The sequence below is a fragment of the Manis pentadactyla genome, chromosome 1 (assembly GCF_030020395.1).
Source record: "Manis pentadactyla isolate mManPen7 chromosome 1, mManPen7.hap1, whole genome shotgun sequence".
NCBI lineage: Eukaryota > Metazoa > Chordata > Mammalia > Pholidota > Manidae > Manis > Manis pentadactyla.
The window spans coordinates 75,603,670-75,624,983 of record NC_080019.1 but is presented as its reverse complement, the minus strand read 5'-3'; the positions used below and the strand labels follow the sequence as shown (position 1 = coordinate 75,624,983).

The following is a 21,314-nucleotide window of genomic DNA, read 5'->3' as shown; positions in this document are numbered from 1 at the left end:
TCAAATATTTAAAATCCCAAAGAAACTTCTGAGATGAAGCCAGTAACTGAAAATAAAGGGCACATTCCCCCTATGATTCACCTAATTCCATTCCACACTGACAGCTCCCTTAGTTCTGACCTGCACAATTAATGTACAAATCACAACTGCTCACCTTTCCTATTCCTTTCTCATTCTGTACCTTCTAACATCCACATTGTATATACTTCAGGGCATGAATATTATTTTACTCCTTTTTGTTTTTTTAATATTTAGTATAGGCCATGCAGGAAGACAGCCATGCAATATTACATTTTGTTGAATGAATTCAGTAACTCAAGTTGATGAGACAACAATAACAATTTAAGTGCACTGCATCGTACCACTTTGATAAAAGAAGGGACTTCCCAGAACCTGGTCCTCCAGATACAAGAAGGGGTGGAATCGGTGCTGGTGCTGTCACTAGGTCATTAAGGCGTTGGTAATACTAAAAACAGAAATGAATTTAAATGTAAGGAAGTGCATGTTTTGAAGAATACTAAAGTCAACTTAGGAGTATCGTTTGAAATCACTGGAGAACAGCTGCATGAGAAAATGAAATCTATTTTTAGTCAACAGCACCCTCAAAATTGCTTATTTTTATGGGTGGTTAAATAAGCTCAAAGCAGTAAACTAAGAATGGGCCCCCATTTCTTCTACACATAGTACTGCAGTAAATTAATGGATGAGGGGCAACACTTAAGATCCTCATGAGGTTTTGCAATGTTCAGATGTTTTGCAGAATATGTAGCAAGGCGACTGTATTTCTCTGTCTGCTGGCAAGCATCCTCAATCTCTCCATCAAAGGACACCTAGATGCCATCCAGTTCCCAGGGATTTCTGAGAAAAGGTCCAAACAAAAGCAGGTTTCATCTGAGGCCTTGGAGTCTCCCAACCTGCTGCAGAGAATCAGGCTAGGCCAGGCCACCTGAGATTTTCTGAAACTGAGTGAGCTCTAGGCAAAGTCCAAGAAGCCATATCTCTCAGGCTTTCCCCAGACACTAAAAACTGGTTCAAAGCTTTAAAGCACACACTCAGAAAATGGAAATATCTAAGTATTTATTTGGGAGTTTCCAAAGTTATCTTCAAGTTGAGATGCTCAGTCAGTGTACCAGTCATCTAAGTGATAAGGAATTAAAGGAGTATGTAGTAAGTAGTTAGTGGCTAGCTTTAGGGCAGCAGACATTCCCAACAACTACAATAAATAACTACTTGGTATAATTTTTCAATCAATGACTTTGTCATATCTAAATAAAGAATATATTCCCCAGGAACACAAATAATTCTGATGGCAATGATGCTTTTCAAGAAGCAAAGGGCTTTTTAATTTATGACCTTGTAAATCCTAACAGTTCAGTTCATGGTCTCACATAAACCCCATTTATAGACCCATGGTTCCCAAGTTAAGGCCTCCTGTCATAGAAAAAAGGATTTGCAGTCCAAAGACCTAGGTTCAGATCCCAGATGTGCAATCTATTCCCTGTGAGCTCTTAGGCACACAATGTGAACCTCAGGTTCCTCCTTTATAAAATAACAACAATGTAGCATTTAATGTCCCAGGTACTGTGTCAAGTGTTTCATGTGCATTAGCTAGTTTAGTCCTTTCAACAACTCTGTGAGGTAGATACTAGTTGTTAGTCTCATTTTACACACAAGAGAGTCAAAGTTTAGGACTAAATAATTTGATCAAAATCAAGTTAGGAAATGGTGGGATGACAACATAAACATTGTCAATTATAAAATTTCTATAAAAATACAGCTGTTAGTGACAGCTATGGTGATATTTTTCAAAATATTAGTTCTTACATTAATTTCTAAATATTATCGAGTGGTTTTTGAACATGGACATTGACTTTTTTTTTTGTGCACTTCAAATTCTGTTAATTTGTTTAGATATTTAAGGATGCTGATGAGCCTACTGCATGAACTACTATGCTTCATTTTCTGAATATTTGATGTTTTGATTCTTCCAAGAATTGGAAGAAGACAGTCTTACTGTTTTAATCAAGTTTCTTAGCTATCCTAATCGTGGTTTGGTGAATTGCTGATGGTAGCATGAAGAACATGTGGTTGATAAATCCTAATTTGTAACTAAAAATATTTGATGATCGTAAGTATATCTGAATCTCACATATCTTTCATATGAGACAGACCTAAGACATGTCTCCACATGGATAGTCAAGCAATGAGGGCAAACACAAACACAATCATTACTCTTGACTATATTTAGTTGAAAACAGTCATAACACAGCCTTTCGGTAGTGACTCATCTTTGTTGGAACAATACTCCAAATGCTTACTTTCTCGAAGCCCAACTCATGGGCTGAATTTGAAGCCTGTTGAAAAGCTTCCATTTGCTCTTGTTCATCACGTATGTCCCACAGAACATCACCCAAATCATCTTCTTCTGGAATAGAATCTGCATTGCCCAAATCCTTTGTCTCCACGTCTGTGTTCTCAAAGCCCAGGACGTCCTGAAGACCAAGAGCAAACACCCGAAATGAATGAAGAATGGAAAGACCTTGTAATGTCACCACACAAGGCCTACAGGGGGTTTTGCCTACCGAGGAGGACCAGTCCAACCTGTGGCCTTTGTATAGTAACTACAAGATAAATTCAAAACTATAAAAATAAAGAACTTTCTCTTTGATTAAAAATAAATTTAGAAGGGTATTTGACTCCGAAAGAATCTGCTTTCTGAGAAATGTTACACAATATCTTTGGTTATGTCTAGCTGGTGAATAATTTTAAAGATTATGTTAATGTCTAAGAAATATGATGCTTTATATTTTTGTTAGAATCCCATTACTAAGATGGGGTTTCTTGATATCAAATCTCTCTGCTGTAATATCTAGTCTCTATATTATATCACTGAAAATATGTTTTCCTTTGAGCAGTAAAGATGGTAAATATGTCACTTGCTGCCATTTATTCTGCTCAATTTATTTTATCTTGGTCCTGAAATTTGTAAGATTGTTGAGAAGACCAAAATTGATAATGTCAATCTTTACTAAAGAACACTAAACACAAATGTGTTGCTTGAAGTCATATTATGTTTTGGAGCTCATTCTTTTTCTCAGATAACAAATTATCTCTGATAATGCAAGTTAATTAGAAAAAGTGAATCCCTTACTTCTCAAATAGGGTCCTAGGGACCCTGGGAGAGGTGTCAGCAGGTATGGGCAACCTTGGGCCAAAGAAGAGACATCTTCCTATTGTGCCCCTTTACTTGTTAACATTTCTGATTAATTTTAAATGATGTTTATATTAAAAATAAACAGGTATAATATCAAGCAGAATATATAACTCACACAAATTCTCAAGATAATACTTGAGATGTCATAGGAATATTCAGCCCAAGACATGATCATTGACCTCAGACACGTAGAGGTGTGTTCTCACCCCTCTATGCTGTTAGGGATAACACAGTAGAAAATTTTGAGGATTTTTCTAATTTACAAACATTCAAGGTGCACATAGAATTTGAGGAGACTCTCTTTTGAATAGGATGACCATTTTCCCTTGCTTAAACTTTTTACCCAGCACTTACGGAATCCATTTTATACTTTACAGGTATTAAGCATCAAACAGCTTTGTGAGAAAGATGAGAGATAGAGATACCTGGTACTAATACTACTATGATAATACCACAGGATAGATGACCACCAGAAACAACGGTGCTCTCCCTGGGTATTGTTTTCAAAACAAACACGTGGTTTTCTTTCGAAAACCCAATTTTATGGAAAATAAGTCTTAAAATATTTAGATCCATCTTATAAGGAATGCATATTTACCTGTTTAATAATCTTTTCTACATAGATGTAAGTTTTACATACTCCCTCTGTGGGATCTCCTGAGTGCTCAATGATCTGGGGGAAAAAAAGAGTTTAACAACATGAAGAAACAATAACAAGAGGAGGTGGCTGGTGGTGGATGCTTTTATAGTGTCTATGTATCAAGAATGGTTCTAACTATTTTACATATATTAACTCACTTATCCTCACAACAATCCAAGAAGGAGATACTACTGTTAACTCCATTTTACAGACGAGGAAACTGAGGCAAGCGAAGTAACCTGTCCAAGGTCACACAAGGTATTTAGTGTGAACAATGTTACAATAAAACAAAAAGTATATATTTTTTTGCTTTTGTGTCCAAACTTTGTCTTAGGTACTTATACCACTCAATATATATGATCTTTAAAATATATCAAAATCAAATTTTATATTAGTAAAGCTATAAATCTACAAAAAAATGCAAAATGCTATTTTGCTATGTCTTTTGGGTTTGTTTTGAGAAGAATGCCTTATCTGTAATGAATATGTGTACCACCAAGAAAAAGAAATGATTGATATTTGATAAAATTAGACTAAGGTAATAGTTTTACAAAGCATATCAAGTGAATCAGCATGAAAGTTTACCCTACATTTACATTTATAATTATGATAGATCTTATTTTAGCCCTATTTTTATAAAATAAATTCATCCTTCTAGTGTATTAATTTTTTAATGTGATATTTATGTATATATAAGTAGAATAAAGATCAGAAAGATGGGTCAATATCTTCTCTTGTGGGACTTAGTGGACTAGGCTAATACTAGTCCATTAATCTGATACTAAGATAATTAAATCCTAGAGCAAAGAATGAAATAGTTTTGGAGATTATAATCAAAATACACTTTTTTGTCTTAGGCTCTTCTGTTTAATCTTACGCTGTCTCAAGCTATCTTTTCAATATTACATGATGTAAAGAAAAATACTTGTATTCACATTTGATCTTATTTTCTGGCTGAGCATAGAAATAAAAACTGTGTCAAAATCCTAGAGTTGTTAACATTAACTATATTCTTAACATTATTCTGTATTCCTAACAATAACTATATTCTTAACATTAACTATAAACATTTCCAAGTTATCTCAGTGTGCAGTAAGGCAAAGCCTGTAATCTCTGTTTTAAAAATTATCTTGCCATGCATCTAAGATGATCAAATCTCTCTCCACACTCATCATCTGTGTTTTGCTTTTCCTAATGCTCTTAGGAAAGGTTGCTATGAAAAGATTCTTCCTTACACTGATCCCTACTCAATAGGTAAACAGAAGGATTCTATGCTTGGGGAAAAAAAAAAACGCAAAATAATTGGATTTGTCCACTCACAGATTATATTCTTTTTAGCTTCATACTGCTATATATTCTTCTCTTTCTCACATAGTCAATAATTACTCTGTTAGGAAATGTATTGGCTCTGCTGTCGAAATTTATCCCGAATCCAGTTTCTCATCGCCTCTTCTCCCACCACGCTCGTCGCAGCCACCAGCATCTCTCACCTGGATGACTGCAACAGCTCTTGCACTCTGCTCTCCCCACTGCCCTCCAAACCAGCCAGTTCTCCACACAGCAGCCTACGAAGGTCCTTGTCCCAACAGTATCTCTCCTGCTGCTGACAGTCCCCTGATGGCTCCTCCATCTCGCTCCAAGTAATGAAACCAAGGTCTTTAAAATGGTCTCCAAGGTTCTTCAGGGTCGGCCGCCACTAACCTCTCCTACCACCCTCTCCTCACTCACTCTGCTCAGCCATGCTGGCTTCTGTCCTCTCCACAAACACCAGGCTTACTCCTACCTCCAGGCCTTTGCTCTAGCACCTCCCTTGGCCACACACGTTCTTAAAATCATCCTCACAGGATGGAGCTAGAGGGTATTATGCTCAGTGAAGTACATCAGGCAGAGAAAGAAAAATACCAAATGATTTCCCTCATTTGTGGAGTATAACAACGAAGCCAAACTGAAGGAACCAAAGAGCACCAGACTCATAGACTCCAAAAAGGGACTAGTGGTTTGCCAAAGGGGAGGACGGGTGAGGAGGGAGGGAGAAGGGGATTGAGGGGTATCATGACTGGTGCACATAGTGTGTGTGGGGTCACAGGGAAGACAGTGTGGCTCAGAGAAGACAAATAGGGACTCCATGGCATCTTACTACACTGATGGACAGTGACTGCAATGGGGTATGGGGCGGGGACTCGATAATAAGGATGAAATAATAACCACATTGTTTTTCTTGTGAAATCTTCATAAGAGTGTATATCAATGATACCTTAATAAAAAAAAAAAGAAAAAAATATTCTTAAATATGAAAAAAAAACCAAAAAACTCAATAGTAACCAAAAAGAAATCCAACTTAAAAATGGAGCTGGGCAGTCCAAGATGGTGGCAAAAGACCATCAACTCACCTGCTGCCAGACACACCACAATGAGATATCACCAGTTAGGATGGCCAATACCCAAAAAATAAGGAAAAACAAATGCTGGTGAGGATGCAGAGAAAGGGGAACCCTTCTACACTACTGGTGGGAATGTAATTTAGTTCAACCATTGTGGAAAGCAATATGGAGTTTCCTCAAAAAAACTAAAACTAGAAACACCATTTGACCCAGGAATTCCACTCCTAGAAATTTACCCAAAGAAAACAACTAGATTCAAAAAGACATATGCACCCCTATGTTTATGGCAGCACTAGTTATAATAGCCAAGAAATGGAAGCAACCTGAATGTCCATCAGTAGATGAATGGATAAAAAAGATGTGGTGCATATACACAACGGAATATTATTCAGCCATAAGAAAGAAACAAATCCTACCATTTGCAACAACACGGATGGAGCTAGAGGGTATTATGCTCAGTGAAATAAGCCAGGTGGAGAAAGACAATACCAAATGATTTCCCTCATTTGTGGAGTATAACAACAAAGCAAAACTGAAAGAACAAAACAGCAGCAAACTCACAGACCCCAAGAAAGGATGAGTAGTTACCAAAGGGAAAGAGTGCGGGAGGATGGGGCACAGGGGAGGGAGGCGGGGCACAGGGAAGGCAGTATAGCACAGAGAAGACAAGTAGTGACTCTGTGGCATCTTACTACACTGATGGACAGTGACTTCAATGGGGTATGGGAGGGAAGTAGTAACCACATTGTTTTTCATGTGAAACCTCCATAAGAGTGTATAACAATGATACATTAATAAAAAAAAAATCAAACTTACAAACTGTACCTTGGCTTTGTTGGTCTTGCTCAGGTTAGAAATTTGATCAATCAGTTGCTGGACAGAGTCAGAACTGACTTTTCCATCCTCCAAACGATGATAAATTAATCGTGGTTTGCCATCAGGGTTTTTCAGAAAAGCTTCTTCACAGTCTTCTGATAAGAAGCTAGATTGGAAATCAGTGTTTTTTGTCACTGCACTGTGGCAGCAAACCAACCTACATGTCAGTCGTGGGGCTCCCAGCAATGCCAAGTGGCCAGAGAAGGTCAGAGCAGAACAAGTGCAGCTCTCCAAAAACGGAGGTTTTGTAACTCTGTTCCAGCTCAGTGTTAAAATGTAATGTGTTCATTAGCAGATGATGAGAATAGGTATAATAAATTGTGCACTAAATTAAACAATGCATACATAACTTTAATTTTTAAGTCTAGCAGAAAAAGAACCTCTCAAAAATACTGTAAACATGGCTCAGGATGGACCAGACTCAGGAGACTTTGAAAATAAATGGAAAATCCAATTCCACTCACAAATATATAATTCCAAGTTAAAGCACAAATATTATCAGCCCTGAGGCATCAAGATGGTTCCCTTCTCTAGTCCTTTGGCCTTTCTCATCTAATAAATGACCTGAATCCATATACCTAAGATACATTACATGAAAGAGCCAGAGGCAGACGGGGCAGGTTAGTGGCTAGTAAAAATCTTGAATGAGGTAAAGGGTGAAAAAAAGAAAGTCTAACTTTGCTACAGTGCCTTGCTTTAGGGTTTTGGCCCCAGGCAAGTTCACTATAGATTCAGTAAGACCGAGAAATGACAATGGAACGTTCTTGGGGTTTTTATACCTGGGTTTATACTCCTGGCAGTAGATCAAGCAACTAGAATCACGTCTCTACGTAGCAGTCTGCAGGTCTGTAATCCACCTCCAGCTCTGCCTCCACCCAGAGCACTGGGTAGAGTTCTTCATATAGTGACTCAGTCAATAATAGCCTACTACCTATGAGTGTGGAAGCAGTAAGCCTAGCAGTAGGCCAATTACATCATCAAGTAGTTTAGAGTAAGGTGAATATTCTGGCCATAGGAACATCCATTTTCCCAACATACAGAGTACCATAAAAACAATTTATACCCTTCCTATTTAAATCCTAGGAAAATCTTAGATTTGATCTACTAGCATCTTCTATACTACAAGAAAAAGTGCAACCAATTCTTCTAAAAAGCATTAAATGAAAGTTTGCCTAGAGAGTCAAATTAGTGTCTGTGTATGCAGGTAAAAGCAATTACATGATTCAGAATCTGTATAATAAACTAAAATACCAGCTCTAATACAAAACAGAAAAAAACAATGTTTTATTAGATATTTTTGTGCTAATCCAATCACTCCAAACCATGGAAGTTTCTACCATTCTAACTATGTTCTATAGAATTTTGGAATTTTAATGGTTCATTCATTATTGCTTTGGGAGAAAAGTCAGTGACCCACCTGAATACCAAACAGTGGGCTTTCTGTTAAGGCACATGTTCCTATTTCAAATCCTCTACTTACAAAATGACATATGCAGCTCAAATGAAATATATGGTGTGGATAAAATGAAAGTTCCTGTGGCCAGGATTCTCACCTGGCCTGGTTGGCTAGCTCACTACAGATGTATGGGAAATACGTTGCTATTAACTCTGTATAAAGAGCTCCACCCAGTGCTCTGTGCAACACCATGGCACAGCTTCAAGGCTGTAGGAGAGCAGAGCAGACACTTGAGTGGTGGCAGCGCTGAGGACAGAGCCTAGAGGGTGGCTATGCAGGCAGAGAGGCTCAGAGGATGGTTGTGGATAAAATGAGAGTTCCTGTGGCCAGGATTCTCATCTGGCCATGGTTGACCATCTCACTGCACACCTGTAGGCAATACATGGCTGTTGACACTATACAAAAAGCTCTTCCCAGAACTCTGGGCATGACATGGTGGCAGGGCTGCAAGGCTGCAGGAGAGCAGAGCAGAGGCTGGAGTGATGGCAGTGCCAAGGATAGAGGCCCAGAGGATGGCTGTGCAGACAGAGGGGCCCAGAGGACAGCTGTACAGACAGAGGGGCCCAGAGGATGGCTGTGAGTACAGAGGGGCCCAGAGGCAGAGACCGGCTTGCTGCCTGCAGACTCACTCTGAGTGAATGGGATTCTAGTGACTGACCTGCCACCTGGAAATAAACTTGGGCATAACCCTTTCACCCCAAGAATGTTTTTCTGTCAATATTTTTGGTCACACTGAATCTATAGCAAACTTGCCCAGGGCTGAAACCCATTGGCAAGATTTTTTGGGATTTGCTGTCACAGTGCAGTGACAAGAAACACTGATTTCTAATCTAGCCTCTTATTGGAAGACTGTGAAGAAGCTTTTGTGAAAAACCCTGATGGCAAACCACAATTAGATGGAGGTACTAGGTACTGCTCAGGGGACATGTTTCTAGATTAATCTTCTGGGGAGAATGGGGAAGCCATCAGGAAAGATGAAGGAGCAACCTGAGAAAAATAGGGCTCTAACTGCCCCTGTTTGTGGTATGAATCCCACCCCTACTGCCATGCTTCTTGACAGCCAGGAAAGAAACAAGCAAGGAAATAAAATAATCAGCAAATGGAATACAAAAATTAGAGCAAAATAAAGGCAAGTAGAGATTAAGATTAAATTTTAGAAATTAAAATTCTTATTGTGGGGAAAATTGAAGTTCCTATGGCCAGGATCCTCACCTGACCTTAAACTACTTGATGATGTAATTGGCCTACTGCTAAGCTAATGCTTCCACACCAGTAGGGAATAAGCTATTATTGAAACAGTCACTATATGAAGAGGTCTTCCCAGTGCTCTGGGTGGAGTCAGAGACAAAGGAGGATTACAGACCTACAGACTGTTGGATGCAGATGTAATTGTAGTGCTTGACCTATCACCAGGAGAACAAGCTGGGTAATAAACCCTTTTACCCCAAATATGTACCATTATCATTCCTTGGTCTCACTGAATCCATAGTGAACTTGCCTGGAGCTGAAACCCATTGGCAAGACACTTATTAAGAAGAAAGTTTCAAAAATATAAAATCAATAAAACCTTAGTTAAAAGAGATGAACTGAATTCTGACAAAAAGTAATAAAATATGAAAATATGAGAGATAAAAGATTAAGAGGACTTTAAAGTGAGAAAGTTAAAAATAAATGTTGTACTGTCTCTATTTGCAGATGGCATGATATTGTACATAAAAAACCCTAAAGACTACACTCCAAAACTAATAGAACTGATATCAGAATACAGCAAAGTTGCAGGATACAAAATTAACACGCAGAAATCTGCAGCTTTCTTTACACTAACAATGAACCAATAGAAAGAGAAATCAGGAAAACAACTCCATTCACAATTGCATCAAAAAGAATAAAATACCTAGGAATAAACCTAACCAAGGAAGTGAAAGACCTATACACTGAAAACTACAAGTCACTCTTAAGAGAAATTAAAGGGGACACCAGCAAATGTAAACTCATCCCATGCTCGTGGCTAGGAAGAATTAATATCGTCAAAATGGCCATCCTGCCCAAAGCAATATACAGATTTGATGCAATCCCTATCAAATTACCAGCAACATTCTTCAACAAACTGGAACAAATAGTTCAAAAATTCATATGGAAATACCAAAGACCCCAAATAGCCAAAGAAATCCTGAGAAGGAAGAATAAAGCAGAGGGAATCTTGCTTCCCAACTTCAAGCTCTACTACAAAGCCACAGTAATCAAGACAATTTGCTACTGGCACAAGAACAGAGCCACAGACCAGTGGAACAGAATAGAGAGTCCAGATATTAACCCAAACATATATGGGCAATTAATATACAATAAAGGAGCCATGGATATACAATGGGGAAATGATAGCCTCTTCAACAGCTGGTGTTGGCAAAACTCGACAGCTACATGTAAGAGAATGAAACTGGATTACTGTTTAACCCCATACACAAAAGTAAACTCAAAATGGATCAAAGACCTGAATGTAAATCATGAAACCATAAAACTCTTAGAAAAAACATAGGCAAAAATCTCTTGGACATAAACATGAGCAACTTCTTCATGAACATATCTCTCTGGGCAAGGGAAACAAAAGCAAAAGTACACAAGTGGGACTATATTAAGCTGAAAAGCTTCTGTACAGCAAAAGATACCATCAATAGAACAAAAAGACATCCTACAGTGTGGGAGAATATATTCATAAATGACATATCCAATAATGGGTTGACATCCAAAATATATAAAGAGCTTACACACCTCAACAAACAAAAAGCAAATAACCCAATTAAAAAATGGGCAGAGGATCTGAACAGACACTTCTCCAAAGAAGAAATTCAGATGGCCAACAGACACATGAAAAGAGGCTCCACATCCCTAAATCATCAGAGAAATGCAAATCAAAACCACAATGAGATACCACCTCACACCAGTAAGGATGGCCACCATCCAAAAGACAAACAACAACAAATGTTGGCAAGGTTGTGGAGAAAGGGGAACCCTCCTACACTGCTGGTGGGAATGTAAACTAGTTCAACCTTCGTGGAAAGTAGTATGGAGGTTCCTCAAGAAACTCAAAATAGAAATACCATTTGACACAGGAATTCCACTCCTAGGAATTTACCCTAAGAATGTAGCAGCCCAGTTTGAAAAAGCCATATGCACCCCTATGTTTATCACAGCACTATTTACAATAGCCAAGAAATGGAAGCAACCTAAGTGTCCATCAGATGAATGGATAAAGAAGATGTGGTACATATACACAATAGAATATTATTCAGCCATAAGAAGAAAATAAATCCTACCATTTGCAACAACATGGATGGAGCTAGAGGATATGCTCAGTGAAATAAGGCAGGCAGAGAAAGACAAGTACCTAATAATTTCATTCATCTGTGGAGTATAAGAACAAAACAAAAACTGAAGGAACAAAACAACAGCAGAAACACAGAACCCAAAAGTGGACTAACAGTTACCAAAGGGAAAGAGACTGGGGAGGATGGGTGGGAAAGGAGGGATAAGGGGGGAAAAGAGACATTACGATTAGCAGACATAATATAGGAGGAGGGGAACGGGGAGGGCTGTACAACACAGAGAAAACAAGTACTGATTCTATAGCATCTTACTACGCTGATGGATAGTGACTGTAATGGGGTATGTGATGGGGATTTGGTAATGGTGGGAGTCCAGTAATGTTGCTCATGTAACTGTAGATGAATGAAAGCAAAAAAGTATAAAAAAAACATACAGTATCTTATTAACAAAATACGGATATGAGGTAAAGAAAAAACAAGATGGTGTTAAGATTTAAATCAGAGAAAAGCAAAAGATGACACATATTATCACCTAAGATAAAACACTATCAAGCTATTAAATAATAAAAAAAGGATATGTCCTTAATAAACCTAAAAGCAAACAGAAAAAGAAAATGGGGAGGGGAGGAAAAGAGATCCAACTAAAGGGAATCAAGTTGAAGGAATCTGTGGGGAAAATGGAAGTTCCTATGGCCAGGGTCTTCACCAGACCCTAAACTACTCAATGATGTAACTGGCCTGCTGCTAGGATACTGCTTCCACACCCTAGGCAATAAAAGCTGTTACTGACTTTAGTTACTGTATAAAAGCTCTGCCTAGTGCTCTGGGCAGAGATAGAGCTGGAGGTGGATAATGGTCCTGAAGACTGCTGAATGCAGGCATACTTGACCTATAGCCAGGAGAACAAAGCCAGATATAAACCCTTTTACCCCAAGAACATTCCATTGTCCTTTCTCTGGTCTCACTAAATCCATAGTGAACTTGTCCAGGGCTGAAACCATCAGGCAAGACAGGATCCTTAAACCTGTTCTGGATCAAGGCTCATTGCCCTGGTGGTTCCACAGTCACCTGGCCTCTGGGCAGAGTTTTAAGGATCAAACAACTATTTTCTGGGCAGAATCTTCAGCTCAATTATAATGCAGGGTCTGTAGTGAATTAAGTAGGTTAGGGCTCTACATCTGTACACAGTTCAAGTCAGAGCTGGTCCTCCATAAAAAGAAAAAGTGCTTTGGAAGGGTTAAATCCAATCAGACAGCATATGCAGAAAGAAAACAACCTCTAATTAAACTTATTTTGTCTTCTATCTCTGTATCTAGTTGGTTATGAAGAAAATCTATTTTTAGATTAAGTTCCTTGGTGTGGTTATATTCATATTATAAGAAAATTGATCATATTACTGGATTTAAGCAGTAAGCTTCTCAGAGAATTAGAGATTTGATTTAATACCTCTATAAGTGTTAGAGTACCTCTTAATTTGTATTCAAAGCAAGAAAACAATGAAGGTTAATGTTGATTATTGAAATCAGGAGTTGCCAACTTGTTCTGTAAAGAGCTGGCTCATAAAATTTTATTTTATTTTAGACTTTGCAAGCCACAGAGTCTCTGTAGTAACTACTCAACTCTGCTATTGTTGCTGAAAGCATCTGTAAAAAATACATGAAAGAATGAATATAACTGTGTTCCAATAGAACTTCATTTATAAAAATAGGTGGCTGACTGGATTTGAACCAAAGGCTATCCATAATTGCTGACCATTGATTAAAATGATCTTTACATAAATTATGTTAATCTTAAGACCTATTAAACAAGTCTAACAGTATGAAACTTAGACCTATTTTATTTAAGTATGAAGTCATGGAATTTATTTAACTTTATGGATTTATTTTATTTTAAGAGAATGAAATTAGAACTTATCTTAAAGTTCATTTGGCAATCTCAATTCTATTTACAACTCCTGTAATAAGTGACAGAATTTTTACTTACCTTGGTAAACTTAAATGAACGAATAAAATAACTAACGAACTCTTCTCAATTTCCCATTTTCTTACAGTAAGGTATTGATTTTCAGTATCTATTGGAAAATATATAGCATGGAAAAAATATCCCATTGTCTCACACATTCTTTTAAGTTTAGGTGAATAGATCTAAAAAGAAATTAAAACACAATAAAAGCACAACTTATTTAGCTGAAGATTTCATCAGGTTCATAATATTTAAAATAAAAAAGCATGCTTTATAACAGGTTATATTGGATATTTCATGATTTAAAATTTTTTAAAGTGTATATACTCATATTTTAAAGAAAATATTTAAGAGAAAAGGCAAGTTTCTCTATAAAACAAAAATAATAATAGCTCAAGCACTTGGTGGTTTCCTCGCTCAGAAGCAAGTGTCCACCATGACACAGAACAGTTAAGATAATAGATATAAATTAAAAATACATTGGGAGATGGGCGGAAGATGGCGGCGTGAGTAGAGCAGCGGAAATCTCCTCCCAAAACCACATATATCTATGAAAATATAACAAAGACAACCCTTCCTAGGATAAAGACCAGAGGACACAGGACAATATCCAGACCACATCCGCACCTGAGAGAACCCAGCGCTTCCCGAAGGGGGTAAGATACAAGCCCCGGCCTGGCGGAAGCCGAGCGCCCCTCCCCCCAGCTCCCGGCGGGAGAAGAGCAGGCAGAGCGGGAGGGAGACGGAGCCCAGGACTGCCGAACACCCAGCCCCAGCCATCTGGGCCAGAGTGCAGGGCCCTGGATACTAGGAAACCAGGGCAGCAAGAACAGTGAGCGGGCACCGGAGGCCGGGCACCGGAGGACATAAGAAAAGCGAGCGACCACTTTTTTTTTTTTTTTTTGCTGTTTTGTTTTGGCGAGCGCTTTTTGGAAGTCTTAAAGGGATAGGGACCCCAATACTAGGGAAACACGGCAGCAAGACTGGTGAGCAGATGCCTGAGGCCGGCGCCGGAGAATAAAGAAAAACGAGGGACCACCTTTTTTTTTTATTTAAATTTTTTTATTTTATTTTATTTTTTTTGTGGTCGTTGTTTTGTTTTGGCGGGTGCTTTTTGGAAGTCTTAAAGGGGCAGGGCGGGACACTTAATCCAGAGGTAGGGAATCTGGGGATCTCTGGGCACCCTAACCCCTGGGCTGCAGGGAGCAGGGAGGCCCCTTACGGAGATAAATAGCCTCCAGGCCGCTCCCCCTCCAACGCGACTCCACCACTTTGGAGCTGCTGCCTGAGCCAGGCCACGCCCACAGCAACAGCGGTGATAAACTCCCTAGCAGCCGGGCAGGAAGCAGAAACCCTATCTGCGCGCAGTTTCCCAGCACAAGCCACTAGAGGTCGCTGTTCTCCCAGGAGAGGAGGGCCACAAACCAACAAGAAGGGAAGTTCTTCCAGCCATCACTCGTCCCAGCTCTGCAAACTATTCCTATCACCATGAAAAGACAAAGCTACAGGCAGACAAAGATCACAGACACAACACCAGAGAAGGAGACAGACCTAACCAGTCTTCCTGACAAAGAATTCAAAATAAGAATGATAAACATGCTGACAGAGATGCAGAGAAATATCCAAGAGAAATGGGATGAAGTCCGGAGGGAGATCACAGATGCCAGAAAGGAGATTGCAGAAATGAAACAAACTCTGGAAGGGTTTATAAGCAGAATGGATAGGATGCAAGAGGCCATTGATGGAACTGAAACCAGAGAACAGGAACGCACAGAAGCTGACATAGAGAGAGAAAAAAGGATCTTCAGGAATGAAACAATATTAAGAGAACTGTGTGACCAATCCAAAAGGAACAATATCCATATTATAGGGGTTCCAGAAGAAGAAGAGAGAGGAAAAGAGATGGAAAGTATCTTGGAAGAAATAATTGCTGAAAACTTCCCCACACTGGGGGAGGAAGTAATCGAACAGACCACGGAAATACACAGAACCCCCAACAGAAAGGATCCAAGAAGGGCAACACCAAGACACATAATAATTAAAATGGCAAAGATCAAGGACAAGGAAAGAGTGTTAAAGGCAGCTAGAGAGAAAAAGGTCACCTATAAAGGGAAACCCATCAGGCTAACGTCAGATTTCTCAACAGAAACCCTACAGGCCAGAAGAGAATGGCATGATATATTTAATACAATGAAACAGAAGGGCCTTGAACCAAGGATACTGTATCCAGCACGACTATCATTCAAATATGAGGGTGGGATTAAACAATTCCCAGACAAACAAAAGCTGAGGGAATTTGCTTTCCACAAACCACCTCTACAGAACATCTTACAGGGACTGCTCTAGATGGGAGCACTCCTAGAAAGAGCACAGCACAAAACACCCAACATATGAAGAATCGAGGAGGAGGAACAAGAAGGGAGAGAAGAAAAGAATCTCCAGACAGTGTATATAACAGCTCAATAAGCGAGCTAAGTTAGGCAGTAAGATACGAAAGAGGCTAACCTTGAACCTTTGGTAACCACGAATTTAAAGCCTGCAATGGCAATAAGTACATATCTTTCAATAGTCACCCTAAATGTTAATGGGTTGAATGCACCAATCAAAAGACACAGAGTAACAGAATGGATAAAAAAGCAAGACCCATCTATATGCTGCTTACAAGAAACTCACCTCAAACACAAAGACATGTACAGACTAAAAGTCAAGGGATGGAAAAAAAAATTTCAAGCAAACAACAGCAAGAAGAAAGCAGGGGTTGCAGTACTAATATCAGACAAAATAGACTTCAAAACAAAGAAAGTAACAAGAGATAAAGAAGGACACTACATAATGATAAAGGGCTCAGTCGAACAAGAGGATATAACCATTCTAAATATATATGCACCCAACACAGGAGCACCAGCATATGTGAAACAAATACTAACAGAACTAAAGGGGGAAATAGACTGCAATGCATTCATTCTAGGAGACTTCAACACACCACTCACCCCAAAGGATAGATCTACCAGGCAGAAAATAAGTAAGGACACGGAAGCACTGAACAACACAGTAGAGCAGATGGACCTAATAGACATCTATAGAACTCTACATCCAAAAGCAACAGGATAGACATTCTTCTCAAGTGCACATGGAACATTCTCCAGAATAGACTACATACTAGGCCACAAAAGGAGCCTCAGCAAATTCCAAAAGATTGAAATCCTACCAACCAACTTTTCAGACCACAAAGGCATAAAACTAGAAATAAACTGTACAAAGAAAGCAAAGAGGCTCACAAACACATGGAGGATTAACAACACGCTCCTAAATAATCAATGGATCAATGACCAAATCAAAATGGAGATCCAGCAATATATGGAAACAAATGACAACAACAACACTAAGCCCCAACTTCTGTGGGACGCAGCAAAAGCAGTCTTAAGAGGAAAGTATATAGCAATCCAAGCATATTTAAAAAAGGAAGAACAATCCCAAATGAATGGTCTATTGTCACAATTATCGAAATTGGAAAAAGAAGAACAAATGAGGCCTAAGGTCAGCAGAAGGAGGGACATAATAAAGGTCAGAGAATAAATAAAATTGAGAAGAATAAAACAATAGCAAAAATCAATGAAACCAAGAGCTGGTTCTTCGAGAAAATAAACAAAATAGATAAGCCTCTAGCCAGACTTATTAAGAAGAAAAGAGAGTCAACACAAATCAACAGTATCAGAAATGAGAAAGGAAAAATCACGACGGACCCCACAGAAATACAAAGAATTATTGGAGAATACTATGAAAACCTATATGCTAACAAGCTGGGAAACCTAGGAGAAATGGACAACTTCCTAGAAAAATACAACTTTCCACGATTGACCCAGAAAGAAACAGAAAATCTAAACAGACTAATTACCAGCAATGAAATTGAAGCGGTAATCAAAAAACTACCAAAGAACAAAACCCCCGGGCCAGATGGATTTACCCAGGAATTTTATCAGACATACAGGGAAGACATAATACCCATTCTCCTTAGAGTTTTCCAAAAAATAGAGGAGGAGGGGATACTCCCAAACTCATTCTATGAAGCTAACATCACCCTAATACCAAAACCAGGCAAAGACCCCACCAAAAAAGAAAACTACAGACCAATATCCCTGATGAACGTAGATGCAAAAATACTCAACAAAATATTAGCAAACCGAATTCAAAAATACATCAAAAGGATCATACACCATGAGCAAGTGGGATTCATCCCAGGGATGCAAGGATGGTACAACATTCGAAAGTCCATCAACATCATCCACCACATCAACAAAAAGAAAGACAAAAACCACATGATCATCTCCATAGATGCTGAAAAAGCATTTGACAAAGTTCAACATCCATTCATGATAAAAACTCTCAGCAAAATGGGAATAGAGGGCAAGTACCTCAACATAATAAAGGCCATCTATGATAAACCCACAGCCAACATTATATTGAACAGCGAGAAGCTGAAAGCATTTCCGCTGAGATCGGGAACTAGACAGGGATGCCCACTCTCTCCACTGTTATTTAACATAGTACTGGAGGTCCTAGCTACGGCAATCAGACAAAATAAAGAAATACAAGGAATCCAGATTGGTAAAGAAGAAGTTAAACTGTCACTATTTGCAGATGACATGATACTGTACATAAAAAACCCTAAAGACTCCACCCCAAAACTACTAGAACTGATATCGGAATACAGCAAAGTTGCAGGATACAAAATCAACACACAGAAATCTGTGGCTTTCCTATATACTAACAATGAACCAACAGAAAGAGAAATCAGGAAAACAACTCCATTCACAATTGCATCAAAAAAAATAAAATACCTACGAATAAACCTAACCAAAGAAGTGAAAGACTTATACTCTGAAAACTACAAGTCACTCTTAAGAGAAATTAAAGGGGACAGTAACAGATGGAAACTCATCCCATGCTCGTGGCTAGGAAGAATTAATATCGTCAAAATGGCCATCCTGCCCAAAGCAATATACAGATTTGATGGAATCCCTATGAAACTACCAGCAACATTCTTCAATGAACTGGAACAAATAATTCAAAAATTCATACGGAAACACCAAAGACCCCGAATACCCAAAGCAATCCTGAGAAAGAAGAATAAAGTAGGGGGGATCTCACTCCCCAACTTCAAGCTCTACTATAAAGCCATAGTAATCAAGACAATTTGGTACTGGCACAAGAACAGAGTCACAGACCAATGGAACAGACTAGAGAATCCAGACATTAACCCAGACATATATGGTCAATTAATATTTGATAAAGGAGCCATGGACATACAATGGCGAAATGATAGTCTCTTCAACAGATGGTGCTGGCAAAACTGGACAGCTACATGTAGGAGAATGAAACTGGACCATTGTCTAACCCCATATACAAAAGTAAACTCAAAATGGATCAAAGACCTGAATGTAAGTCATGAAACCATTAAACTCTTGGAAGAAAACATAGGCACAAACCTCTTAGACATAAACATGAGTGACCTCTTCTTGAACATATCTCCCCGGGCAAGGAAAACAACAGCAAAAATGAACAAGTGGGACTATATTAAGCTGAAAAGCTTCTGTACAGCAAAAGACACCATCAATAGAACAAAAAGGAACCCTACAGTATGGGAGAATATATTTGAAAATGACACATCCGATAAAGGCTTGACGTCCAGAATATATAAAGAGCTCACACGCCTCAACAAACAAAAAACAAATAACCCAATTAAAAAATGGGCAGAGGAACTGAACAGACAGTTCTCCAAAAAAGAAATACAGATGGCCAACAGACACATGAAAAGATGCTCCACATCACTAATTATCAGAGAAATGCAAATTAAAACTACAATGAGGTATCACCTCACACCAGTAAGGATGGCTGCCATCCAAAAGACAAACAACAACAAATGTTGGCGAGGCTGTGGAGAAAGGGGAACCCTCCTACACTGCTGGTGGGAATGTAAGTTAGTTCAACCATTGTGGAAAGCAGTATGGAGGTACATCAAAATGCTCAAAACAGACCTACCATTTGACCCAGGAATTGCACTCCTAGGAATTTACCCTAAGAATGCAGCAATCAAGTATGAGAAAGATCAGTGCACCCCTATGTTTATCGCAGCACTATTTACAATAGCCAAGAATTGGAAGCAACCTAAATGTCCATCGATAGATGAATGGATAAAGAAGATGTGGTACATATACACAATGGAATACTACTCAGCCATAAGAAAAGGGCAAATCCTACCATTTGCAGCAACATGGATGGAGCTGGAGGGTATTATGCTCATGAAACAAGCCAAGCGGAGAAAGAGAAACACCAAATGATTTCACTTATCTGTGGAATATAAGAACAAAGGAAAAACTGAAGGAACAAAACAGCAGCAGAATCACAGAACTCAAGAATGGACTAACAGGTACCAAAGGGAAAGGGACTGGGGAGGATGGGTGGGTAGGGAGGGATAAGTGGGGGGAGAAGTAGGGGGGTATTAAGATTAGCATGCATGGGGGGTTAGGAGAAAAGGGAGGGCTGTACAACACAGAGAAGGCAAGTAGTGATTCTACAACATTTTGCTTTGCTGATGGACAGTGACTGTAAAGGGGTTTATAGGGGGGACCTGGTATAGGGGAGAGCCTAGTAACATAATATTCGTCATGTAAGTGTAGATTAGTGATACCAAAAAAAAAAAAAAAGGGCAGTTCCTGTGTGGTAACCTCCAATGAGTTCTACACAAGGGTATAAAGGGCATATAAAAGTGTAGGCAAAGGGTCTGTTTGTGTTTATACAGAAGATCAAAGCCTAATTGGGCTACCCCGAAAATGAACTAAGATACGATATGAAAAAGAACTTCCAACATCAGCACTCTCTGGAAGACTCATGCCAGAAGATGATCATCAAAAAACCCCAACAAAGATCCACGCACTGCTACAGCTGTAGATGCACTCATCCCACCAGTTCCTGGACTTGCCATGGGAATGAGGAAGGAGATATCTAAGCTGGCCTGTGCATACAGTAAAACAACAAATTTGACTGGATCTATACTGTTGGAACTCAATCAAGAATTAGGAGAAGTGCAAATTGTAGCGCTCCAAACTCTTACAACTACAGACTATTTACTGTTAAAAGAACATAAGGGAAGTGAACATTCCCCAGGAATGGGTTGTTTTAATTTGTCTGATTTCTCTCAGACTGTTCAAGTTCAGTTGGACAATATCCACCATATCATAGGTAAGTTTTCACAAATCCCTAAGGTGCCTAACTGGTTTTCTTGGTTTCACTGGAGATGGCTGGTAATTACAGGTATGCTTTGGTTATGTAACTATACTCCTATTATGTTAATGTGTGTGCGCAATTTAAGTAGTAGCTTAAAACCTATACATGCTGAAGTTACTCTACAAGAAGATATGTCAAAGAAATAATCAATCTTCCCATGTTTTCTTCCGCCTGCTACTTC

At 38.9% G+C, this 21,314-nt stretch overlaps 1 protein-coding gene across 8 annotated transcripts in view; it reads right to left on the bottom strand.

The window, feature by feature from the left end:
• LOC118922014 (nephrocystin-3) overlaps positions 1–21,314 on the bottom strand; it is a 64,385-nt gene that overhangs the window by 34,015 nt on the left and 9,056 nt on the right. For 4 of the 8 annotated variants that reach the window (XM_036904292.2, XM_057498823.1, XM_036904291.2 and 1 more), the window contains exons 6-10: positions 13,871–14,031; positions 7,052–7,217; positions 3,813–3,887; positions 2,319–2,492; positions 363–466 (exon numbers count right to left, since the gene is read on the bottom strand). In XM_036904292.2, the coding sequence (XP_036760187.1) occupies positions 363–466; positions 2,319–2,492; positions 3,813–3,887; positions 7,052–7,217; positions 13,871–14,031 (680 nt within the window). The remainder of the gene's footprint in view (positions 1–362; positions 467–2,318; positions 2,493–3,812; positions 3,888–7,051; positions 7,218–13,870; positions 14,032–21,314) is intronic. The other 4 variants (XM_057498827.1, XM_036904286.2, XM_057498839.1 and 1 more) reach the window with 3 other exon arrangements.